This window comes from Dromiciops gliroides, chromosome 6, assembly GCF_019393635.1.
Source record: "Dromiciops gliroides isolate mDroGli1 chromosome 6, mDroGli1.pri, whole genome shotgun sequence".
Classification (NCBI taxonomy): domain Eukaryota; kingdom Metazoa; phylum Chordata; class Mammalia; order Microbiotheria; family Microbiotheriidae; genus Dromiciops; species Dromiciops gliroides.
In genome coordinates, this window is record NC_057866.1 from 237932821 (window position 1) to 237959731 (window position 26911).

The window sequence follows — 26911 nt, forward strand, 5'->3', positions numbered from 1 at the left end:
CAGAATTAGGAGTGATGCAGGATAGGGGGATAGGGAGGAATTTCCAAAGAGTATGATTTAGACTTAGTGTCAGGAAAAGCTTAGAGTGGTCCAAATGAGGAGTGGGGATGCCCAGAGACATGGCTCCTCCTTTTGGGCTCCAAGTAGAGTTCACACGGCCACTTGTTTGGTATGTTCTCAAAGTGGTGATCTCCATCTTTGTAGAGAGTTTGCTGAAATAAAATCCTTGTAGAGATTAAAATGAAATAATGGCCTTGCAACTGGCATATAAATGATGGCATTCAGAGAAATTAAAATGAACTCTTAGTTCTTTGGTTTATATTAATTGAAAAAAATCCTCATGACTAAATGCCAACATCAACACTTAGTTCACATACTTGCTACCTAAAAGAAAGATGGGTGGTATAGGAGGACATTTCCTAGAACTGAGTCCTGCCACCTCTGCTTATGAGCTGCGTGGCCTTGGGTTAATCTCTAACTTCTCTGGACCTTATATCCTCATCTGAAAACAGGAAAGAATCAAGTTAAATGATCATTAAATTCCATTATGACTCTAAATCCCAAGTAGTCAATAGGAAGTTTTGATGAATTTCAGCCTTTAAACTTGGGCTACTCACTTCATCTACATAGCTTTCATTTCTTTATCTGTAAAATAAGGGATTTTATAATCATTAAAAGACAAGTGAAGCATTGAGGGTGCCATCATTATTGTACTTACTTTGCTTGACTGTAGGCCAGTCCACTAGACTTATCCGATGGTCCTCATACTGTATGTCTAAGTAGGCAAAAAGGTAGCGAATAATTTCTGCTCTCCCTCTCATGTTAAAATAAATGAGTTTGTAGTGTGGCATGGTACAATTCTGTGAAAGAAGAGTAGGAAAGGTTAAGTAGTATTCTAGAGAAAAATCAACACACATGAGTCAACAGTGAATGTGATTGATTACCTCATTGGCTCCCTATTACATTCAAGATCAAATATAAAGTCTGCCATTTAAAGTTCTTCATTCTATGAACTGATGCTGAGTGAAATGAGCAGAACCAGAACATTATCCACAGTCATAGGCAACATTGTGTGATGATCAACTGTGATAGGCTTAGCTTCTTCTTCTCATCAATACAATGATCCAAGACAATTCCACAGGACTCATTATGGAAAATGTTCTCCACATCCAGAGAAAGAACTATGAAATCTGAATTCAGATCAAAGCATACTATTTTCACTTTTGGGCGTTTTTTCTTTCTCATGGTTTTCCCATTTTCTTCTGATTTCTCTTTCACAAAATGATTAATGTGGAAATATGTTTAACATGATTGTACTGTATAACCTATATCAGATTGCTTGCTCTTTTGGAGAGGGGGGAGGGAAGGGAAGGAGGGAGAAAAAATTGGAACTCAAAATCTTATAAAAATTATTGTTGAAAACTATCTTTACATGTGATTGGGAAAAAAATAAAACACTATTAAGTGAAAAAAAATTGAAAAGAAATAAAGTTTTTCATAAGCTGGTGCCTTCCTGACTTTCCAGACTTCTTCATTTTTGTTTTTGGTTTTTTTTTTTTTTGGTTCAGGACAATGAGGGTTAAGTGACTTCCCCAGGGTCACACAGCTAGTAAGTGTCAAGTGTCTGAGGTTGGATTTGAACTCAGGTCCTCCTGAATCCAAAGCTGATGCTTTATCCACTGAGTCACCTAACTGCCCCCACTTTCCAGACTTCTTACTCTTGACTCCCCTCAACATACTGGCCCACTTGTAGTTCCTCCAACAGTCCAGTTCAGTCCATTTCCATGCCTTTCCACTAGTTGCATTAGTTGTTGCCTTGCTCTTTTACCTCCAGTTCTTGGTTCCCAGCTTCCTTCAATATTCACCTCTGAAAGAGGAGGGCTTTCCCACTCCCTCCAGGTGCTAGTGCCTCCTCTTCTCAGATTACTCTTCATCCACTCTGTATATATCTTGTTATTAAATATACACAGTTATTTATATGTAGTCTTCCTTAATGAACGTGTGCTCCTTCGAAGGAAGGGATAATGTTTTGCCTTTTTTTTTTTAAATCCCCAGTACTTAGTGTGGGGCTTGGCATATAGTAAGTGATTAATAAATGCTTGTTGTCTACCTGACACAACAAATCTCTCCTTCATGGAGGGTGGAAGGAGGAATAGAATTTGGAACTCAAAACTTTAAATAAAATAAATAAAAATGTTTATTTTTTTAAAAAAAGAAAGAGAATTGGGCCAGTGTCAGAGCCAAGACTAGATAAGAGGTTATACATGAGGGAACTATGAAGTGTGGAATTTAGGATCCTGTACCTGGAGCTAAGAATAAGGATTAAACTATAAAATCTTTGCAATTTTACTTTTCAAAAAAATACACAGGGGGACAGCTAGGTGGCACAGTGGATAGAGCACCCGCCCTGGAGTCAGGAGTACCTGAGTTCAAATCCGGCCTCAGACACTTAACACTTGCTAGCTATGTGACCCTGGGCAAGTCACTTAACCCCAATTGCCTCACTAAAAAAACGAAAACAACAACAAAAAAACCAAGAGCAAAAAAAAATACACAGGGGCAGCTAGGTAGTGCAGTGGATAAAGCACCGGCCTTGGATTCAGGAGTACCTGAGTTCAAATCTGGCCTCAGACATTTGACACTTACTAGCTGTGTGACCCTGGGCAAGTCACTTAACCCCCATTGCCCCTCAAAAAAACCCAAAAACAAAACATACACAAAATTTGCTTCCAATTTCTAATTTTGACACAGAAAGACTAAAATTGAAAGTATCTTTCTGCCTATTTAGCTATACCATCTTGGTATTTGCTGGAAATAGTGGAAATAACTCATACGAACTTCCTTTTATAACTCAGTTTTCCATTCAGACTAATACACAGTGGTTTTAGGTTACCTTTGCCAATATGGTAACACTTGTTGTTAACAACAAGAACAGCCTACTCTAGTGTACCTGGTTTGGTGGCATGAAAAGAAATGGGAATGGAGCCTCTCATGTGGTCCATTCCTCTCCTACCCAGAGTATCCAACTATACCATTACCATCTAATTAGCAACTGGTATTTGCCAGCCGGACCAAATACAAATGAATGTTGAAGACTACGTAACAAGAGAAGAATTAGCAATTGTTGACATTTGAAAATGCATACTAGGAAAAGCCCTTGTGTTGTGTGACATATCAGTACTTCAGAGGGTGACTTTAGCACTCAATGGAAGGCTAGGAGGCATTTCAATTCTCTTACAAATACAATTATCCTTTCCATATCATGACTTTCCCCATTACAGTTTCAATATATCTTGAGTCAGCATGGGAAATTAAATGGAAATTTGTTGGGAGTTTGTTGGGAGTTTTGTGAAAGCCACAGACAACAGAGAAAAAGTTTAGAAACTCAGAAATACATAAAATATATGTATAGTGTTATATAATGTGAACATATTTTATCTTTTAATACCATAAATATATATAATTTCTTCTTCTTTGGTATGAAGGGAGGACCAATACATTTTATAAGGATTTTCCAGATCACGGGGGGGGGGGGCACCACACCCCTAACACGCCCAATGTGGAAGGGATAACTGTACTAATTATAGACACAGGTGATGGGAAGAATAAATGACAGAATGAAAAAGTGGGTGATGATTCTACAGGAAAATAGAAAGTAATTGAGGGGAAATGGACACCTTGGTCCATAGGAGGGGAAACACAATGGAGTCCAACCATTAGTGTGGGAGTAAGTACCTGGAGAACAGGGTCTGGGCTGCACCTTTGCATCCCCAGTGCCTAGCTCAGGGGGCAGCTAGGTGGCGCAGTGGATAGAGCACTGGCCCAGAGGTTGGGAAGACCTGAGTTCAAATCTCACCTGAGACACTTAACAAGCTGTGTGATCCTGGACAAGTCATTTAGCCCCAACTCCCTTAAATATCCAGGGTCATCTCCAGTCATCCCTTCACTTCCCTTGTTGTTGTTGTTTGTCCTTCATCCTTGAAGAGGACCATGACATCAGGAGGTGATGTCATGATTTGCAATGAATTGGATTTAAGTGAGGGAGGGCTGTGCAAGGTCACGAACCTCACTCTCTCCTCCACAGCTACATGGGTCCAGTAGCAAGACACACATCAGGACAACCAGAGATGAACCCAGATGTTTAAGGTAATTGGGGTTAAGTGACTTGCCCAAAGTCACACAGCTAGTAAGTGTCTGAGGTGAGATTTGACTCAGGTCCTGCACCACATAGCTGCCCCCTCCCTTCCCTTACACAGATTAGAAGGATGATTATTGAAAACTTCTTGGAGGAGTCAGCAGCTGATCTGAGTCAGAAAGGCCAACTGCCACACAGTTACTACTAAATTTGAAAGATTTTTAATAGACTGGTCAAGCAGGTGTTTTTATTTTTTTTTCAATTTCACTCATTTTAATCAAAATAGAGAACAAATACATAGCCCTTCATCTAAAACCTCGTTCCCTTTTTTAAATGTTTTTAATCAAAAAAAGTGTTCTTTGCTTATCCATCTGCCACCTTCATTGAAATAGCAATAAAGAAACATATTACATAGGCACATAAAACAAATTCGCACATTGAACATTGTCCAAAAAAATCTCAATCTGAACTCTAAATTACCTCTATCCTGAGGTAGGTAGAATGTATGATCATGAGTCCTCTGGAATTGTGTTTGGTCACTGCATCCATCAGATATCCTAAGTCTTTCAAAATTGTCTTTAATATACTGTTGTTACTATATAAATTCTTTTTCATGGTTTTGCTCACTTCACTCTGCTTTGGTTCATACACATCTTTCCAGATTTTTTTTTTTGTATCCAACCCCTTTATTTCTTACAGCACAAAATTATTCTATAATATCTACATGGAATTTGTTTCACTATTCCCAAAATCATGAATATCACCTCAGTTTCCAATTCTCTTCCACTACAAAAAGAGATGCTATAGTTCTGTACATATGGGTCCTTTTGCTCTTTGGGGTATGGATCTAGTACTGCTATGGCTGGGTCAAAGAGTATGAACTAACTTTTGGAAGAAAATTCCAAATTGCTTTCCAGGATGGCTGGAACAGTCACAGTTCCACTAAAAATGTATTAATGTACTTGTTTTCAGCCTCGCCAGCATTTGTCAATCAAAGGAGTGAGATGTATAAACTCAGAATGTTTTAATTTGTATTTTTTTAAATTAGAGATTCAGAGCATTTAAAATAATATGGCTATTGATAGCTTAGATTTCTTTCTCTGCAAAATGTGTGTTCATATCCATTAATCATTTATTGATTGGGGAATGACTCTTATTCTTTTGATTTTGAATCAGATCCTTTTATATCATCACCACCACGACATTTGCTTGCAGAAAAATTTATCATGTCAGTTTCATGATGGCATGCTTGCATGGGTTCTGGATAATGTACAATCCCACTTTCCCAGTCACCAATGAATTTAACCGTGGCTGTGTACTTGCTCCATGCTTTTTTTCTTTTTCTTTTTCTTTTTTTTTTTTTTAGTGCGGCAATTGGGGTTAAGTGACTTGCCCAGGGTCACACAGCTAGTGTTAAGTGTCTGAGGCTGGATTTGAACTCAGGTACTCCTGACTCCTGGGCCGGTGCTCTATCCACCGTGCCACCTAGCTGCCCCTCCATGCTTTTTAACATGTTTTCAGTGATGTTGTCAGAAGTCTTTTTGGCACTTTCAGGACCTGCTTCATCAAAGCAAAATCGAACAATTCTGAAATCTTTACAATAAATAATTAGCTCTGTTGGATTAAATTTGAGTTTCTGGTTGGGCCTAGGATCTTCTGTTTCCTTTTGTTGTCAATTTACTGTTACAATTTGCTCAATACATGTTAAGGGGACATCATGTTCACCAAGGAGAAGGTTTTTATAATGAAATTTCTGGCAAAAGCATTGGTTCCAGCTTTTTAATCTTAGGCTCAGTATTCCTCTTATTGATCCTGAGGCGGTGGTGCTTGCGCTGGCGGTAGGAGTTGGACCTGAAGACGGGTTGGGGAAACTTGGAGAACGTGGTGCACCCCCCTCTATGGCTGCTTCTTTCCTTCACACCCTTTCTGCGTGGGGGGGGGGGCAGCACCACAGGCAGCTTTCCATCGCCATCCATATCCAAGGTTTCCTGAAGCGGGTGTTTTCATTTTTAATAAAAATATTTATCACAGAATGTCAGAATTGGAACGGACCCCAGAAATATTCTAGTCCAATCTCTAATGTACCAAACAAATGGCCATCCAGTGTTCGCTTGAAGATCTTCAGTGGGAGCTGGGAGGAGGGACACTGACTCCTGCCTGAGCTAGACTCTTCCACTTTCAGATGGCTGTAATCATTCTTTTCTTTTTCTTTCCTTCTTTCTTTCCTTCTTTCTTTCCTTCTTCCTTTCCTTCTTCCTTTCCTTCTTCCTTTCCTTCTTCCTTTCCTTCTTCCTTTCCTTCTTCCTTTCCTTCTTCCTTTCCTTCTTCCTTTCCTTCTTCCTTTCCTTCTTCCTTTCCTTCTTCCTTTCCTTCTTCCTTTCCTTCTTCCTTTCCTTCTTCCTTTCCTTCTTCCTTTCCTTCTTCCTTTCCTTCTTCCTTTCCTTCTTCCTTTCTTTCTTTCTTTCTTTCTTTCTTTCTTTCTTTCTTTCTTTCTTTCTTTCTTTCTTTCTTTCTTTCTTTCTTTCTTTCTTCCTTCCTTCCTTCCTTCCTTCCTTCCTTCCTTCCTTCCTTCCTTTCTTTCTTCCTTTCTTGCAGGGCAATGAGGGTTAAGTGACTTGCCCAGGGTCACACAGCTAGTAAGTGTCAAGTGGCTGAGACTGGATTTGAACTCAGGTCCTCCTGAATCCAGGGCCAGTGCTTTATCCACTGCGCCACCTAGCTTCCCCTGCTGTAATCATTCTTAAGTTTTTCTTTGCATTTAGCCTAAAATTGGTTTACACATTTCTCCCTCTTCTGTTCTCTGGGACCAAGCAAACTAAGTTCAGTGCCTCTTCCATATAGCAGCCCTTCATACCACCCACACCCCTGCCCCCTCATCCAACCCTTGACATCCTGAAAATGGATATGTTCATTCATTCATTCATGCATTTATTTTGATATGGCTATTTTTAAGGCATATTATGAAATATTTATAGACTTTATCAAATTCTTTAAAATGGGCAGGTTGAATTATACACACATTTAACGTTTTTCCAATCTATGTTGCTATCTATGATCCTATATCTACTCACATAATACAGAAATACATAAGATAACAACACATTTTTTAAATTGTTGGTCATTTACCAGATAATAGCAGCTAGTGTCCAATGAATTCTGAATGCAATTAAGATGTCTTCAAATTGGAAAAAAACCCCACCAGCATAACTTAATCTGGTACTTCCCTGAAGCATTTCTATACTTGAGTGGCTCTATATGGGGACTCCATTCCCTTATACAGATTGCAACCCATCTACTGCTTTCATTGTATGCTGGTCCAGTCCACATCTTTCTATAAACCTTCTCTAGAAGATCCCCTCCCACCAACTGGGGGTCTTTGTCTGCCTTTTTTTTTTTTTTTAATATTTCATGTAAACCAAGTCACCAGATGAGTTTTGAAATTCTTCACACAGCTAGGCATCAATTTTCTCTACTGTAGGAACAATCTCTAAATCTAGTCATGGTAACTGTTCCAGCTCCACAAACAGAAGACAAATACTTATATTTTCTTCAGAACATCCTTTCAACGGTCACAGCTCATTAAAGAGGCGGCACCTTTGTACGGCATTCCTGTCGTTACTTGTATAATTAGCCTTCCTAGGAAACAGATCTCCATTCTTGGTTTCTATAGATACCAAAATCCCCAACTGGAAGCATTTTTGTTCCTCAGGTGTGTTTGTGTGAGCATGCCCGTACATTTTTCAAACCCCAAGACAAATAGGTTAAGGTATATGTTGCTAAGAACGATCACTAATGTTTTATGTGTCATAATGGTCTTTGTTAAAAGTTAACAGAGGGGGGCAGCTAGGTGGCGCAGTGGATAGAGCACTGGCCCTGGAGTCAGGAGGACCTGAGTTCAAAGCTGGCCTCAGACACTTAACACTTACTAGCTGTGTGACCCTGGGCAAGTCACTTAACCCCAGTTGCCTCACTAAAATAAATAAATAAATAAATAAGTTAACAGAGAATTCCAGCTAAGGATTTCTGTGACCAGTTTCATGTATAATAACAGCTGATGCTGACAGAACGCAGGAAAGCCTAGAACACAAAAACTTTCCCTATATTTTCTCTTGTGCTTCACAATGAACACTGTGAGGCAGATACTACAAGAATTATCATTTCTCTTTTTGAGAAAGGAAACTGAGGCTGAGAGGTTAAGTGACTTGTCCAGGGTAACAGTCATCAGAAGAGAGGTGTGGCCCCAGATCTATCTGCTGCAGGAGCCAGAGCTCTGTCCACTATTCCATACTGCCTTTCAAGGGTAATAAAACATTACTACTAAAGTATATTACACTTTTTGTTTTTTGTTTTTTAGGTGAGGCAATTAGGGTTAAGTGACTTGCCCAGGGCCATACAGCTAGTAAGTGTTAAATTTCTGAGGCTAGATTTGAACTCAGGTCCTCCTGACTCCAGGGCCGGTATTACACTTTTAAAATACAGTTTATTCCCAAAGTAACAGAGCCAAGATTTGAAGCCAGATCTTGGTTCAAATTCTCTTGGCATTACATTTGCAGATGAAAGAGAAATTTATTGCATCCCTAATACTCTACCAAAAGTTTTTCTCCATATTTTCTCATTAATAGTTAAAATTGATTAGTAATATAAAGAGGCAGTGAGGTGGCTCCATGGATAGAGAACTGGGCTTGGAGTCAAGAAAACACGAGTTCAAATCTGCCCTAAGACACTTACCAGCTGTAAAGGGCTAAAATTCTAGCTAAACTATCTAAAATCTCTAATGAGTGGTCACCAATAAATCATAAGCTTTAGCGAGAGTTAGACTTTTAAGCATTTATTAAGGAGAATAAGAATTTGGTAAAGAGAGAGAGAAAGGTCTAGATTCCCCTATCTATTAAAGGGAGAGAGCATTCCTAGCTCTGCTCTCCGCCAGAGTCCACACGAAAGAGTGAGTCAGAGTGCCCAACTCCCCCTTCTTCTTCCCACAAGCAAACATCATTTCCTGACATCAAAGAAAAGACGCATGGTCTTGCCCTCAAACCTTCACCTCATGGGGGAGCTTTTCTACAGTAAGTCTCCAGCAGGTGGCATCATTCCAATCGTTACACAGCTATGTGACCCTGAGCAAGTCACTTATTCTCTGTTTTCTTTAATCCACTGAAGATGGAAATGGCAAACCACTCCAGTGTCTTTGCCAAGAAAACCCCAGGGACAGTATGGTTCATGGGATCACGAAGAGTCAGACGGGACTGAGTAATACAACAACAGCAATTTAAAGCGTGGTTTTGATTAGAGCTTATGGTATTAGGAAAATATGGCTGGAGGAATCTTTGGATTAACTAATCATTTATAATAAATAATTAAAAGATTTAAACATTTTAAAACAAAGTTGTGGAAATGTTACTAAATCCTCATTAAAACTTTACATGTGTTAAGGATACTATAATTCATAAGACCTTTACTATTTGTCTTGATGAATATATTTATGTAAATACAAGGCATCAATTTCATTAATAACTTTTTTTTTTAGTGTGGCAATTGGGGTTAAGTGACTTGCCTAGGGTCACACAGCTAGTAAGTGTTAAGTGCCTGAGGCCAGATTTGAACTCAGGTACTCCTGATTCCAGGGCCGGTGCTCTAACCACTGCGCCACCTAGCTGCCCTCATTGATAACTTTTTCATGTGAATTTTGTATCTATCCTGTAAACCCATGTGGGGTAGCACCAGACTTCCAAAAGTATTCCACTTCCATGTTTCCGAATTGAATTTTTTAACCTGAGCATCATCTTCTGCCATTTTTATCTTTTTCTTTGCCACAGATCTAATCTCCATCATTCACAGTGACTTCCAATCCCTCCAAAGCTTGGTTCTTCCACCAGGTCACCCATCACCCCTGCACTGGCTACTTACATTCCCTTTATCAAGCCCTTGGTGAACCAGTTCAACTCTACACTCTCAATTTCTTTCTACTTCCTTCTCCTATTGGTGATCTTGCCCTGTCAAGCAGCAAACTTGGATTATTCAGGCCATGTGGTGCCTTCACTTCTAGTCACCAGCTGTTGAATCAAGCTGGAGAAAATCACAAAAGCATACCAATTGGCTCCATTACAAATTTGTGTTACATAATGTGAGAATTGGAATTGCACCCCCTACTGGAGAGATACTGTAGGGAAGCTCTGCCATGAGAAGAAGCCATGTGAGGACAAGTCAGGTGATGTTATCCTCCGGAAGCTGGCCGGCTTGCAGCTGTCGAGGCACCTGTTAGTTCTGTCGATCAAAGCTACCAGACAATTTGCTTGGAGCTGTGTGTGTGTGTGTGTGTGTGTGTGTGTGTGTGTGTGTGGCCCTGTTTCCTGTTTCACAAGAGGCTTCTGGGAAGAGGAAGGGGCAAGGGTCTCTCTTTTATCCAGGACCTCAGTTTGAGTGGAGCTGAGATGCTGGCTCCCTGAGATAGGTAGATGAAGGAATCTTGGCCTCTTTTTCACTCCTCTCCAAATTCTTATGTTCCTTAATAAATACTTAAAAGTCTTGACACTAGCTGTGTGACCCTAGGCAAGTCACTTAACCCTCCTTGCCCCACCAAAAAAAAATACTTAAAAGTCTAAACTCTCGCTAAAGCTTCTAATTTATGGTGACCACTCAATAGGTTTTTAGACAGTCTAGCTAGCATTCTAGCTACCATACAGATGGCAATATTACAATAATCTCAACTGGGCTATCACTGTAACAAGGCAATTTTTTAAATATTTTATACTTCCTTAATCAATTCACAATCCCTTTCACCACAGCAGCTATTGTAGCAGTTATCCCTCCAGCTGAGGACTTTGTCTTATGCTTCACCAAAAAAATTGGGTCCATCCATTTAAAGCTCCCAATACTCCCCTTTGCCTCATCTCATGCCACTCAGATGTCTTCCCCCACTATCTTCATCCCATTTTCACACAAAGAGATAGCCCCTTTCCTGGCCAAGGCAAACCCTTGTGAGAAAATAATTATTAATAATGGATTTCTTGGGGGGATCAGGGACCCAGTTTTAGTTGGGTTTCTCTCCCCTTACTTCAGTGGGTTCAGTTCTTAGGAGGAAGTTTTGATCCTCTTCAGGGCCAACAATAGAAAATAGACTCTGACTAGCTCAGTGAACTGATGGAGTAAAGCCACACCTATCTGGACCCCCTCAGGGGGTCTCTCTCATTAAACCATGAGGTCATGGTAGAGCTCATTTTAATATGGATCACCCTCAAGTCATGTCAACCAGTGGAACTGAATGATGCTAGCCCATTAGCCTTGATCAGTGTGCCTCTGTCAAAAAAAGGATAAAAGTCAAGAACATGGAGGCTCCGGGCTATCAATATCTTGGAACACACTCTTGGCTCAAAAAGGCTGTCAGTTGGTGAGCACTCTCCTCTTAGGACAAGATAGACTGGTAGGACATATGTTCTCTCTCTTAGAGAAATATGATGCTCAGGGGGCTTTCTTCCTGTTTGTGTTAAATGTCACGTGGTCAATACTCTTTTTTTTTTTTTTTTTTGGTGAGGCAATTGGGGTTAAGTGACTTGCCCAGGGTCACACAGCTAGTAAATGTCAAGTGATTGAGGCCGGATTTGAACTCAGGTCCTCCTGAATCCAGGGCTGGTGCTCTATCTACTGAGCCACCTAGCTGCTCTGGTCAATACTCTTTTAATATTTAATATACTTTAATAATAACTGATTACTGCCAAAAAAAATTTGGTGAAGTATAAGGCAAAGTCCTCAGTTGATATGATAGTAAAGAGAGATGCCATGGAAGCCCTGAGGAGGGGTAGCTGCTGGAATAATTACTGACCACTCCCAAAACTGCAATAGCCATTATTATACAAATAGCCACTAATATATAAGCAATAATATTTTAGAAAACCCAAACTAGCCCCCAAATAATTGAATAAACACAATTTGGCGACCACAAAACACACCCCTCTAAATATACCTTTGATTTTTTTTTTTTTGGTGAGGCAATTGTGGTTAAGTGACTTGCCCAGGGTCACACAGCTAGTAAGGGTTAAGTGTCTGAGGCCGGATTTGAACTCAGGTCCTCCTGACTCCAGGGCCGGTGCTCTATTCACTGAGCCACCTAGCTGCCCCTGTACCTTTGATTTTATTCCCTTCTAACTGCTCTATTGTTTCCATTCTCCCAGTAATCTCCAATCTTTCCCTATCTATGGGCTGTTTCTGCTGGCGACAGGCATCCTTTTGAAAAATCCTCAGTTGCTCTGACCATCTCCACTAGCTACTGTCCTATATTTCTTCTCTCCTTCATGGGAGAGTTTAAAAAGCTGAGAGGAGAAGTAGAGGAATCAATTGTAGATGTCTTTGGTCTGGGCCATTGTTTTTCTCCCTCTTCATTATCTTGGCCGGGGATCTCATCAGTTCTCATGAATTCATTTATCACTTCAATGCAGAGAGTTTTCAAATCTATTTATGTAGCTCTAAACTCTCTGCTGGCTTCCTGTCTTGAATAACCCACTGTCTATTAAACATTTCGTACTAGATGTCCTAAAACTCAACATGTCAAAAATTCAACTCCTCTTTAAGTCTTCCTGTCTAATTTTCCTATTACTGTCAAAGATACTATCTTCCTGAAAACCACTAACCAAGGCTTAAAATTTAGGTGTCATTCTTTGACTCCACACTCTCTCTCTCGCCCCTCCTATCCAATCTATTGTCAAAACCTGTCCATTTTACCTTTATAACACCCCTTGAACGTATTTCCTTCAGGGGCCACTGGGTGGTGTAATAGAGCACCAGCCCTGGAGTCAGGAGGACCTGAGTTCAAATATGGCCTCAGAAACTTACTAGTTGTGTGACCCTGGTCAAGTCACTTAATCCTGATTGCCTAAAAAAAATATGTTCCCTTCTCTCTTCTGACACTGCCACTACCCTGGTGTAGGCCTTCATCACCTCAGCCTGCACTATGACCACAGCTGTGGATGGGTCGGCCTGCCTCAAGTCTCTTCCCACTGCAGACTATACTTTACTCAGCTGTCGAAGAGATCTTTCTAAAGTGGATCAAATATAAAATCCAATGCATAACTTTGAAAGCCCTTCACAACCTGTCCCTTTACCACCTTTCCAGTCTTTTCCCATTTTGTTCCTTTCCACATATTCTCACACATATTCCAAGATTCAGCGACACTGGCTTTCTTCCGGTCTTGTGTATTTTTAATCACTTCTCTCATTCTTGGAAGGGTTTCCCTCTTCACTTCCTTTTTTTTTTTTTTTTTTTAGTGAGGCAATTGGGGTTAAGTGACTTGCCCAGGGTCACACAGCTAGTAAGTATTAAGTGTCTGAGGCCGGATTTGAACTCAGGTACTCCTGACTCCAGGGCCAGTGCTCTATCCACTGCGCCATCTAGCTGCCCCCCCTCTTCACTTCCAACTTCTGCCTTCCCTAGGCTTTCTCCCAGTCTACAATCAGATCTCATCTCATGAAAAAGACTTTTCTTGGATGTCTCTTTCCCCCATGTCCCAATGCTCTTATCTTCCTTCTGAGATTATCTCCCATTTACACTATATAGATCTTGAATATACACAATTATTTTCCTGCTGTCTCCTCTCCATTAGAATGGGAACTTCTTGCAGGCAGGGACTGTGTTTTTGTCTTTCTTTGTATCTTCGGTACTTAGCATAATGCCCCATACATAGTAAGAACTTAATAAAAACTTACTGACTAACTAATTAAAATTAACCCCAACTCCCCTGCATTTATTGATATATCCTCCCAGTCACTCAGTCTGGAAGTTTTGGAGTCTTTTGCCGAGCGGCAAATGTTCCTAGAGGTGACACAGTGGATACATAGCATCAGGAAAATTTGAGATCAAATACTGTCTCAGACCCTGGGCAAGTCACCTAACTTCTGTCTGCCTCTGTTTCCACTACTGTAAAAAAATAACAAGAACAAGAAAAATAGCAGCTATCTCAAAAGGTTGTTGTAAGAATCGAATGAGATAATATTTGTAAAATGCTTAGCACAGTGCCTGGTACATAGTAGGCATTTAATAAATGTTTTATTGATTGATTAATGAATGCTTGTTTCCTTCCTATTTTTGACCCTTCATATTCCCTCATCTCCCATGTTCCATTACGTGCCAAGTAGTGCTGGTTGTACCGCCACAACCTTTCATGTATTTATGCCCACACTATTTATTGTTTCCATCCCTGGTTCAGTACCTCACTGGCTCTCCCCTTGACTATAATAGCTTCCTAATCTAGGTCTCTCTGCCCACTGCCCTCTCTTTTCCAATGCATCCTCCATATTGCTGCCAAGCCTTATGTTCATGTCACACCCCTGCTCAAACCTTCAGTGTCTTCCTGTTAGCACCAAGATAAAGTGCTTCCTTCTCCCCTGCATCAAAGGCCCAACACAATTTGACTGCAGCCAACCTTCTAGCTTCTTCCACATTATTTCCCAACATGCAATCAACATTCGAGTCATACTGGAAAACCCAACATACTGCTTCCTGCCGGGATAGATGACAAGGCATTCCCCATGTTTAGAATGTAATTTCTCTTCATTTTTCTTTCACAATCCTGCTCAGCCCAGGGCTCCTTCCTACATGAAACCTTCTCTGATGTCCTCTGGGGAAAGCCGCCTTCTCCTCCTTCTCTTCCTTCTCCTTCTCCTTCTCCTTCTCCTTCTCCTTCTCCTTCTCCTTCTCCTTCTCCTTCTCCTTCTCCTTCTCCTTCTCCTTCTCCTTCTCCTTCTCCTTCTCCTTCTCCTTCTCCTTCTCTGTCTGTCTGTTTCTCTCTCTCTCCTCTCAAAATGTCTTAGAGCTCTTTGTGTGGACCTCTCATTGCCCTTCAATGAACCCTATGTGTTTACCTATATACTGATTTCCCTATTGCCAATCACCACCATCCCATCCTCTAATAGAGGGTAAACACTATCAGAAAAGGAACTGTAAATTTTTTGTTTTGTTTTGTTTTGTTTTTGTGGGGCAATGAGGGTTAAGTGACTTGCCAAGGGTTGGACTTCTGGTGTCAAGTGTCTGAGGCCAGATTTGAACTCAGGTCCTCCTGAATCCAGGGCTGGTGCTTTATCCACTGCACCACCTAGCTGCCCCCCCCCTTTTTTTTTGCTGGGGGCAGTGGGGGTTAAGTGACTTGCCCAGGGTCACACAGCTAGTAAGTATCAAGTGTCTGAGGTCAGATTTGAACTCAGGTCCTCCTGAATCCAAGGCCGGTGCTTTATCTACTTCACCACCTAGCTGCCCCTCCCCCCAAATTTTTTAAAAAATGCATTCCAGGGGGCAGCTAGGTGGCCCAGTGGATAAAGCCTCAGATACACACTGTAATAAAATACCTTGATTTAGGTTTTTGATGAAAGTACTTAAAGTATATTTACTTGTATGTGTACCTCTTGTTCCCTCTAAAGAACATAACCTTGAGGCCAGGGATCATTTTATTTTTGCATCTCTATCCCGGTGCTCAGCATAGTGCCTGCCACATGGTAGGTGTTTCTTTTTCTTGTTTAGTTGATTAGTCCTGTCTGACTTTTTGTGACCTCATTTGGGATTTTCTTGGTAAAGATGCTGGAGTGATTTGCCATTTCCTTCTCCAGCCCATTTTACTGATGAAGAACTGAAATCTGGCCTTAGACACTTGACACTTACTAGCTGTGTGACCCTGGGCAAGTCACTTAACCTTCATTGCCCCACCAAAAATAAAATAAAAAGAAAGGAAAAGGAAAAAAAAAACAGATTTAAGTGACTTTCCCAGGGTTACACAGCTAGTAAGAGTCTAAGGCCAGATTTGAACTTGAGATCTCCTGACTCCAGGCCTGGCATTCTATTTACTGCTCCACCTAGGTTTCTAGTAGGTGCTTAATAAATTCCAAATGGCAAGCCTTGTGCACTATTAGGTAGGCATAAAGCTTAGTTCTATGCTCTGCCCAGAGCCTAAAACAGTTCTAGACTCTTGCCCAGGTGCAGAATAAAATGAACTGGACTAGGAGCCAGAGTTGTGAGTTCAGTGGAAAGATCACTACTCTAGGTTCAAATCACACTTCTGATACTCTGCCTGTCTAACTTTGGGAAAGTCATAGAATCTCCCTAGGTTCCTAGTTTCCCATATGTAAAATGAGAGGGTCGAATTAACAAAATGGTCTCTGAGGTGCTTTCTGCTCTATTTATGTATATCTGGGACCCCTTTGAGTTGGAATATCCATATTTATTGTGATGTAACAAAATTTGAGAGACATAGTTTCTAGGTAATTAGTCATTTTATTAATCATGCTAGTATATAATTGATAAAAGACTTTCAAATGACAATAGGCCCCTCATGGCGCCCACTCAGAGCTTATATGCCCTTGGGAGAGTGGATGCTCCTGAGGGTGGGAATCAACTCTGACTGGTTAACAATATAAAGAAGGAAAATTATGATGAGAGGGGATTTATTCTAATGCAGAGCTGGGCAACATGACTCTGATCACTCAGTTTCCATCAAAGAGACTTATCTATACCCATATTATCCTGTCTAGGATAATCAAGACAAAAGGGAGAATCCACTTTTCCCCAGACCTGTCTTAGTAAAACACAATGGGCTAGAATCCATTAGTTCACCTAAATGAAAATTTCTTTAGCTTTTGAACGGGTCTGAGTTTTCCCTCTCATTATCAGCCCTGTACTTCAAAGCTGCCTGAATAACCTACAGGGGCTGATTTCTGAATGAGGAAGTAGAAAAGGGAAAAAACCTTAGTCCCAATTCAATAATTGCTTAATAACATAAGAGAGAAATAATAATTTTTCTCATTATAAAATGAGGTTATTTCCAAGGTCCATTTCACCTCTAGCAATGACTTTTTTTTTTTGGTGGGGCAATGAGGGTTAAGTGACTTGCCCAAGGTCACACAGCTGGTACATGTCAAGTGTCTGAGGTCAGATTTGAACTCAGGTCCTCCTGAATCCAAGGCCAGTGCTTTATCCACTGTACCACCTAGCTGCCCCTCTAGCAATGACTTTACACAGATATTCAGTGACTTTGGGGGTGGGGGTGGGGGTGGGGGCACAATGAGGGTTAAGTGACTTGCTCAGGGTCACACAGCTAGTAAGTGTCAAGTGTCTGAGGTCGGATTTGAACTCAAGTCCTCCTGAATGCAGGGCTGGTGCTTTATCCACTTCACCACCTAGCTGCCCCCTACACAGACAATCGATAAACAAGATTTGATCAGAGCAAGCAGTAAAGAATCTTTCACTTATCGCTTTTCTGCATACTTAGAAAGCTGTTCCTCATACTTGAAATATTGGGTATGTTCTGATCAAATGATCAGTTTAGAGATAAATTCTTGCTGGTCCATAAAAATATATGGGTCTTTTGCCAGGGGCAGACCCTTACATTCGTATACGGAGTTAGATTTTTTTATTTCCTGAGATTTTCCTGCTGGCAAAGATGTATCATAAAGGCAGTGAAATTGACTTGGGGGAAGAGGTAAGATCAACATTTGTCTCAGCAGCTTAGATTCTCTTCTGGCTCAAACTCATTTGCATGCTAAACCAGGGAGTATCTTGGGAATATCTAAAACAGTTGTATGTAACAGAGGGCTATGATCTCTGCTGAGACATTGGAGTCTTAAAAGAAATGGCTTAATATTATCTTAGGAACATTCTACTTTGTGTGTTAGGTGTGTGTGGCAGCTAATGACTAATGAGCTGTAAGTCTGTCCTTAATAGGAAGAGATTCACCAGTCATAAGAAGCTATCATGTGATGGTGGACAGTCCTATCAAGCAGAGATGCCACACGCAGGGGAAGCAGGCTCAATGAGAATAGCATGATGAAATCATCAGAAGACATTTGTGGTTGGATAACTGTGTTAAGCCTTCCATGAATGTGCCTTGCCTCCCTAAATATGCATTGCACCACTCATGAACTGATAGTGTAGTTATTTGTACCTCAGATTTACAGGCCGGAGGTGATCTTTTTTGGTGGTGTAATGAGGGTTAAGTGACTTGGCCGGGGTCACACAGCTAGTAAGTGTCAAGTGTCAGAGGCTGGATTTGAACTCAAGTCCTCCTGAATCTAGGGAGGGTGCTTTATCCACTGCTCCACCTAGCTGCCCCCAGGAGGTGAGGTTCTGTTGTGACTTTATGTATTTATTTTTACTATTCATTAAATGTCTTTGCCTTGAACCAATTGTGTCCTCCAGATGATTAGAAAAGAAGCAACCGTAAGAAATGATGAGCAGGAGTTCAGAGAAACCTGGAGGGTCTTGCGTGGGCTGATGAGTGAGATGAGCAGAACCAGAAGAACATTGTACACAGTATCATCAACATTGAGTGTTGATCTACTGTGATGGACTATATTCTTCTCACCAATGCAATGGTACAGAAGAGTTCCAGGGAACTCATGATAGAAGAGGATCTCCAAATCCAAGAAAAAAAAAAAGAACTACGGAGTATAGATGCTGATTGAACCACACTATTTCTTTTGTTTTTGATGCTGTTGGTTTTTTTTCTATTTTGAGGTTTTTCATCATTGCTCTGATTTTTTCTCTTATAACATGACTAATGCAGAAATATGTTAATGTTATTATGTGTATATATATATATATATAACCTATATCAGATTACCTGCTGTCTAGGGGAGGGAGGAGGGAGGGGAGGGAGGGAGAAAAATCTGAAATTGTAAAGCTTGTATAAACAAAAGTTGAGAACTATCTTTACATGTAATGGAAAAAAATACTTTATTAATTAAAAAAAAAAGAAAAGAAGCAACCACATGAATGGGGGCTCGTAAACTATTGGTTTCAGTGGATTGTACACTCAGAGAGTACATTGAGCCTAAAAGAGCAATTCTGGGGAGAGTTGGGGGTGGGGGAGGTGCTATGTTTGCAAACAACTACTTCTATAGTTTCATGAGCTGTTGATCATTAAAGGGACTGAAGAATATTAAAAGCACTGCAAAGAAGATACCATCACTCAAATAAAAAATTCATCATTTGGGAGCTGTGAATTTGAATGCCATTTCTGGATTTCCAGTGGAATTTCATTCCATTTAGGAGCAGCTATGTGGTAAAGTGGATAGAGTGCTGGGCCTGGAATCAGGAAGTCCTGGGTTTAAACCTGATCTCAGACACTTATAGCTGTGTGATCTTGAGCAAGTTACTTAACTTCTGTTTGTCTCAGTTTTCTCAAATGTAAAGTGGGGATAATAATAGCACCTACCTTCCAGGGTTGTTGGAAGAATCAAATGAGATAAAAATTGTAAAGCACTTGGGGGCAGCTACGTGGCACAGTGGATAAAGCACTGGCCCTGGATTCAGGAGGACCTGAGTTCAAATCTGGCCTCAGACACTTGACACTTACTAGCTGTGTGAACCTGGGCAAGTCACTTAACCCTCAGTGCCCCGCAAAAAAATAAAAAAATTGTAAAGTACTTAGCATGGTGCCTAGCATAGAGTAAGCATATATAAGTTTTAGCTATTATTATCATGATAATTATTTCTGACATTAAATTGTATCTGAAACTAAATTGGGTTCTATAAGCAAATCTAGCTGCACAGTAGTTTTCCTCAAAACCCTAGTACAGTAAAATATTAAATTCTTGGCAAAAAGTATGTTTTTAAAACATACCTCGTAAATATAGCAATTGTTACAATGTGAAGTGCTTAATAGAAACCAATGGGATTGTACTAGTTTTCAGTAATGCATACCAAAATATCGAAGGGAAACTACCAGATACATTTCTGTAAGATGTTCCAAATGACCAAAGTAGGATTTCTTCTTCATTACTAAATTCCTAAAAAAAAAAAAAAAAACCCAAACAAAAAACAAGAACAAAAAACCCTAGTACTGTCAATTTAAAAAATTAATAGTATTTTATTTTTCCAATTACACATAAATACAATTTCCAACATTCATTTTTTGAAAGATTTTGGAGTTCAATTTTTTTCTTCCTGTCTCCCTCCCTTCCTTCCTCCCCAAGCAATCTGATAAAGATTATACATGTGTGATCATGTAAAATCTATTTCCACATTAGTCATGCTATAAAAGAATAAAAAGAAAAAAATGTAAAAAAAAACCAAAGAAAGTGAAAATAGTATATTTTGATCTGTATTCAGACTCTATCAATTCTTTCTCTGGGTTACTGTCATTTTTAACACTAGATAGAGCAGTAGGCCTGGAGTCAGGAAGACCTGGGTTCAAATCTACTGTCAGAGACTAGCTATATACCCTGGGCCAGTCACTTAAGCCTGTTTGCCTCAGTTTCCTCACCTGTAAAATGAACTGGAGAAGGAAATGGCGAACCACTCCAGCATCTTTGCCAAGAAAACCCCAAATCGGGTCACAAAAAGTAAGACATGACTGAAACAACTGAACACATTTTTAAAACTGAAAGTCCATTTTGGATAAAGTATCAAAATTTGGTTTTGACAAATACCTTTCTCCTGGAAATGATTAAGAAATTCTGTTTATGGAACAAAATGGAGAAGCTCAGAGCAAACCTAGACATACTGAAAAACTTGACATTTAGGGAGGGAAAAGTTCAATGAGATAGTTCAAGAATGTTACAAAATGATGGAATAATCATAGAACAAGGTATGAAAAGAAAAAAAGAGAGAAGCTACAAAATGAAGATCAAAAGCATATTTCATTCCTTTTTTACCTATGAATATCACTTACTTTTGTTGTGTCTTCCTTCTAGATTGTAGTCTACTGCACTTTAGACACTATGGTCAAACCCAGAAAGACTGCAGACTTACTTCCCCCTACGTCTTTTCATTTCCTTAAAAATAAATAATGTGGCTGACAGCAACAAGTATGGGGAGACTTCCTGTTACTCAGGGCACTTTCTAGGACCTTTGCATAGATATCAATGAAATTTATTGATGTTAATTTGATATTCAAAGTTGATGGGAGCTTATGAGTATGTATTACTATGCCATTTCTATTTTCATTCTTAAGCTATAGAAAAGATATGTACAATAAAAGTCCTTGTTTCCACTATTGAAATGTCTATTTTGGTGTTATGTGCTAATACATTTAACATAAATTTATTGATATATTTTCACAGACTTTTTACATTTTTAGTAGTTATAAAGGCAGTTTGGTGTAGGGATGGTGAACTAGACTGGGGATCGAGAAACATCTATTCAAATCCCACCTCAGACATTTTCTATATGATTGAGTTCCTTAATTTTTTTTTTTTGCTATGGTTTATGGAAAAGTATAAATATAGACCAGCTTTCAACTTCAAGGAAAAAGACATTTGCCTTCAGTTAATAATAATAAAAATAACACTACCCATTAAAAACTACAAAAATTGGGGGCAGCTAGGTGGTGCAGTGGATAAAGCACCAGCCCTGGATTCAGGAGGACCTGAGTTCAAATCCTGTCTCAGACACTTGACACTTACTAGCTGTGTGACCCTGGGCAAGTCACTTAACCCTGATTGCCTCACCGCCCCCCCAAAAAAACTACAAAAATTATATTTCTATCACGCTTTAATTTTTGAAAATGATTTTGTATTTAATTGTGTGTGTACAGGGAATTAAAGTTACTTTTACTATATCAATTTTCATCTTGGGAAAACAATTTGGAAAATAAATATTCTCTCTCTAAAATATAAGGATGCATAACAATATTAAAGATAAATGATCATAAATTGCATAATATTAACCCTTTAAATTTCATAGAATCCTAGAATCAGAAGGGACCTGATTTCTGCTCTGGTATTTCCAGCTGCCTATTGGACATCTCAAACTACCTTCAAAGCATCTCTTCAACATTGCCACTTCTCTCCTCTGATGCTGCCATTCCTGTACTATTGCAATAGCCTGCTGGTTGTTCTCTCTTACTCAAGTCTCTCTCCAGTCTGGGCCAACCTCCATTCAGCTGTAAAAATTGATCTTCCTAAAGCTCAGTTCTGAAGACATCACCTCCTATTCAATCTATGCCAATGGCTCTCTGTTGCTCCTGGGATAAAAATTGAATCAAACTTCTCAATAACTTGAGCACTTCCTAAACATTCCATCTCTTGACTCTGGGTATTTTGCTTGTCATTCATGCCTGAAAACTCTCTTTGCCTCAGCTTCTCATTTGTAAAATGAGCTGGAGAAGGAAATGGCAAACAATTCCAATACCTTTGCCAAGAAAAACCCAAAAGGGGTCACAAAGAGTCAGATATAACTGAAACAACCAAACAACAATAGTTAAACGTTCTAGCAGCACCTCCGACTCAGGATGTCTAAAACACCACTTATCATCTTCCCCTTTTCTATTTCTGTCAGTGATTGGTATCATCCAGTCACACAGACTTGAAATCTCTGTAGTATCATCATCATTATCTTCTTTTTCTTCTCCTTCCTCATCCTCTTTCTCCTCTTCTCCCTCCTCTTTTTTCCTTTCTCCTTCTCCATTCAGTTACCAATTCCGATTGATTCTCCCCAATAACTAAATCAATGAATTCATCTTTCGGTAATATTTAACGTACATGAATTCATTTGACTTTTGTAACACTAGTAGTACTCCTATTTTACATATGGAAAAATGAGATGTCAAAATGATAAGGGAATTGCCGTAACTCCTTAGGAAGACCTGAGATGAAAATCTGAATCTCCTGGTATTCAATCCAATGCCGCCATCTACCATATTATGTTATTTATCAATACACATCATGCCATATCTCTTCTCTGTAATCATCAGGCATTGCCTGTGTGGGGAATGATGACAACAAATAGAACTCATCCTCTATATTAACTTTTAAAAATCATTATTTGATTAAATGTAACTTTTTTTTCTCCAACGGATCAAACAATTTATATATCAAGACTAGATTCTGAAAGGCTCTTGAGAGACTCAAGTTTATTTAGTTCCAAGGTTAAGGCAACATGATAGGACATCAAAGGACAATACATTTAGAGTCAGAATACCCGGATTTCAAAAGCCAGCTCTAGCCATATGTCAATAGGAGAAATCATTGTACCTTTCCATGCCTACGTTTTCTTATCAACATAAATGGAATAGTTATCATTGTACTACCTACCTCTTAAAGTTGTTACCAGGATGAAATATATGCATATAGGTATATACAGATAGCAATTATATTGTAAATTATAAAGTGTCATAAAATGTTATTTACTATGTTATATAATTCTTCTGTTAAATATTATTGTCTTAGTTCCACTTCTATTAATTGTCTAAAAAGGAAGTTGTTGGGTTTTATTAAAAAAAAAAACAACTTCTACTTTTTCTTGGTTATTCTGCTGATTTAGAAAAGGACAAGTTTTCAGTAAGGACATAGAGGAATTTCCTTTGCTCAAATTCTCATTTTCCCTCTGTTCCACATTTATTTAATTGCCTGAGAATTTAATAAATTCTTTTGTTTTTATAACAGGGTCCCAAACCACTACCTCAGAAATACCCCCAATTTGGAGCACAATACCACTTACAGTAATGTTCATTTGCTCCCTCACACTGCATTTCTCCCTTTAGACCACATAGTATTTGTCCCATGACCTGATAAAATTGTAATAACAATTCATCAGGATGTCATCCCTTCACAGTATGAAGTTAGTGTCTACAAATCAGGGTGGGATGAGTTGGTGATTACAATTCGTGTGGCCATTACCTTCCCTTTGCCTCTTCTTTTGTTCATTCTTTCTTAAACTTTGTGCTTCTCAATCCTGTGTTTCCCCATGTGAATGTGCACCAGCTCTTCTGGCTAATTCCATGGAATATGGACATGAAGCATCTACTAAATGCAGCTTCTGGAAAATGTAGCTAGGCTGGCTACTTGTCTGCCTGTGAGGTTCTAGTGGGTACACCTGGGTGGTTGGGGTTGGTTTTCTCTAATATCTTTGGCGCAAACCACTACAGGTGTGATATCTCCCCAAGATTACCAATTGAGAGTCATTTTAGTTAGCCAGCCTCAAGTAGCTTTTAGAAACGAATTATTTACTATGGTGCAACAATAAGAGCAGTTATTATAAAACATCCCCCAAAAGTCTATGATCCACTCTCCCACAAGTACTTACAGAGTTCAAGGGAAAAGTGGGTTCAAGTCTATAGTGCATAGGTTCTAATTTCTGAAGTGCTTTTCTTTCATCTGTGGGGTAAAAATTCTCCAAAATGAATGCTCCATAGGCATGGTATGGCTTTTTACCCACGTACAGCCACGAATCCAGTCTGCTCTTTGCTCCTTGTGATGCATGCACTACTACCAATTAATCTGATGATGCCATTTAGGACACTGATGGGAGGAGGAGAGTCACCGATGTCCTGGAAGTATTATTAGTCCACTGAACAAGTGGAAATGAATCGTAGTACTATAATAGTGGGGAACTTTAATCTTCTCCCCTCGGAATTAGATAAATCTAACCAAAAAATAAATAAGAAAGAAGTCAAGGAAATGAATACACTTTTGGATAAGCTAGTTATGATAGATATCTGGAAAGAATTGAATGGGAATAGAAAGGATTATACATTTTTTTCAGTGGTACATGGTACCTTTACAATGATCGATCATATAGTAGGGCATAAAAAATGTATAGCTAAAACCAGAAATATTAAGTGCTTCCTTTTCAGACCATAGTGCAATAGAAATTATATTAAATAAGGGATCATGGAAACAGGGGGGAAACTAATTGGAGATTAAACAACCTAATCTTAATGAATGAGTGAGTTAAAGAACAAATCATAAAAACAATCTTTTAATTGAAGAGAATAACAATGAGACAACATATCAAAACCTATGGCACACAGCAAAAACATTAATCAGAAGAAAATTTATGTCTCTAAGTGTTTACATCAATAAAATAGAGGAAGAGCAGACCAATGCATTGGGTATGCAATTTAAAAAAACTAGAAAAAGAATAAACTAAAATTCCCCAATTAAACACTAAATTGGAAATCCTAAAAATTAAAGGTGAAATTAATAGAACCAAGCGTGAGAAAATAATTGAATTGCTAGCATTATGAAAGAACCAATAAAATAGATAAACCATTGGTTAATATGATTCTTAAAAGAGAGAAGAAAACCAAATCACTACTCTTAGAAATGAAAAGTGTGAATATACCACTAACAAAGATGAAATCAAAGCAACATGGAGTTATTTTTCCCAATTATATAACAATACATTTAACAATTTAAGTAAAATGGAAGAATATTTGCAAAAACCATAAACTGTCTAGATTAGCAGAAGATATAAAATATATAAATAGATGTATTTTAGAAAATGAAATTGAATGGGCCAGAAATGTGCTTCTGAAGAAAAAAAGCACAAGGACAGATGTATTTACAAGTGAATTCTATTGAACATTTAAAGACCAACTAATTCCAATATTAAATTATTTGGAATAATAGGCAAAAGAGGTTCTACCAAACTCCTTTTATAAAAAAAATATGAAACTGATACCTAAACCAGGAAGAATAAAATCAGAGAAAGAAAATTATAAACCAATTTTGTTAATGAATATGGATGCAAAAATCCCAAATAAAATACTAACTAAAAGATTGTAACAAAAATGACAAAGATTATACCTTATGACCAAATGGGATTCATACCAGAAATGCAGCAATAGTTTAAGATAGGGAAAACTATTAGCATAATTGATTATATCAATAATAAAAGAAACAAAAAAATCATATAATTATATCAATAGATGCAGAGATAGCATTTGATAAAGTACAACATTCATTTCTATTAAAAACATTCAAAAGTTTTGGTATAATTGGACTTTTTCTTAAATTGATAAGAAGCATTTACTTAAAACCATCAGCAAGCATTATTTGTATGGGTGATAAGCTGGAAGCCTTCCCAGTAAGATCCGGTGTGAAAGAAGGATCCCTACCATCACTGATATTATTTAATATTGTATTTTTTTAATTTTTTTTTTTTTTTTTTAGTGAGGCAATTGGGGTTAAGTGACTTGCCCAGGGTCACACAGCTAGTAAGTGTTAAGTGTCTGAGGCTGGATTTGAACTCAGGTACTCCTGACTCCAGGGCCAGTGTTCTATCCACTGCGCCATCTAGCTGCCCCTATTTAATATTGTATTGTAAATCCTAGAAATAGCAACGAGAGAAGAAAAAGAAATAGAAGGAATAAGAATGGGCAATGAAGCAATAAAACTATCTCTTTTTTGCAGATGATATGATGACATTCTCGGGAAATCCTAAAGACAACTAAAAAGTTAATTGAAATAATTAATAATTTTAGCAAAGTAGCAGGATATAAAGTAAACCCACACAAATCATCAGCATTCTTATATATCACCAACAGAACCCTGCAGGAAGAGATAGCTAGAGTTGCCCTATTTAAAATAATTATAGACAGTATACAATACCTGGGAGTACACCTACCAAAACAAACCCCCATATGAACAAAATCATAAAAAAATTTATACAAATAAAATCAGATTTAAATAGAGAAATATTAATCATTCATGGATAGCTGGGGCCAATTTACCTAAATTAATCTATGTATTAAATGCCATCCCAATTAAATTACAAAAAAATTATTTTAGCGAGTTGGAAAAATAATAACAAAATTCATTTGGAAGAACAAAAGTTCAAGAGTATCAAAGAAACTAATTTTTAAAATGTAAAGGAAGGGGGCAGCTAGGTGGCAAAGGATAAAGCACTGGTCCTGGATTCAAGAGGACCTGAGTTCAAATCCGGCCTCAGACACTTGATACTTACTAGCTGCGTGACCCTGGGCAAGTCACTTAACCCTCATTGCCCTGCAAAAAAAAAAAAGAAAGAAAAAAAGAAAAAGAAAAAACGTAAAGGAAGGAGCTTTAGCAGTACCAGATCTT

The 26911-nt window shown here is 38.7% G+C and overlaps 1 protein-coding gene across 1 annotated transcript in view; it reads right to left on the reverse strand.

Moving 5' to 3' along the window:
• The window catches only part of HPGDS (hematopoietic prostaglandin D synthase), a 44965-nt gene extending 24136 nt beyond the window's left edge, over positions 1-20829 (reverse strand). The window contains exons 1-2 of the mRNA XM_043970074.1: positions 20779-20829; positions 719-860 (exon numbers count right to left, since the gene is read on the reverse strand). Of these exons, the coding sequence (XP_043826009.1) occupies positions 719-851 (133 nt within the window). The 5' untranslated portion in view covers positions 852-860; positions 20779-20829. The remainder of the gene's footprint in view (positions 1-718; positions 861-20778) is intronic.
• Between the last annotated feature and the right edge of the window lie 6082 nt (positions 20830-26911).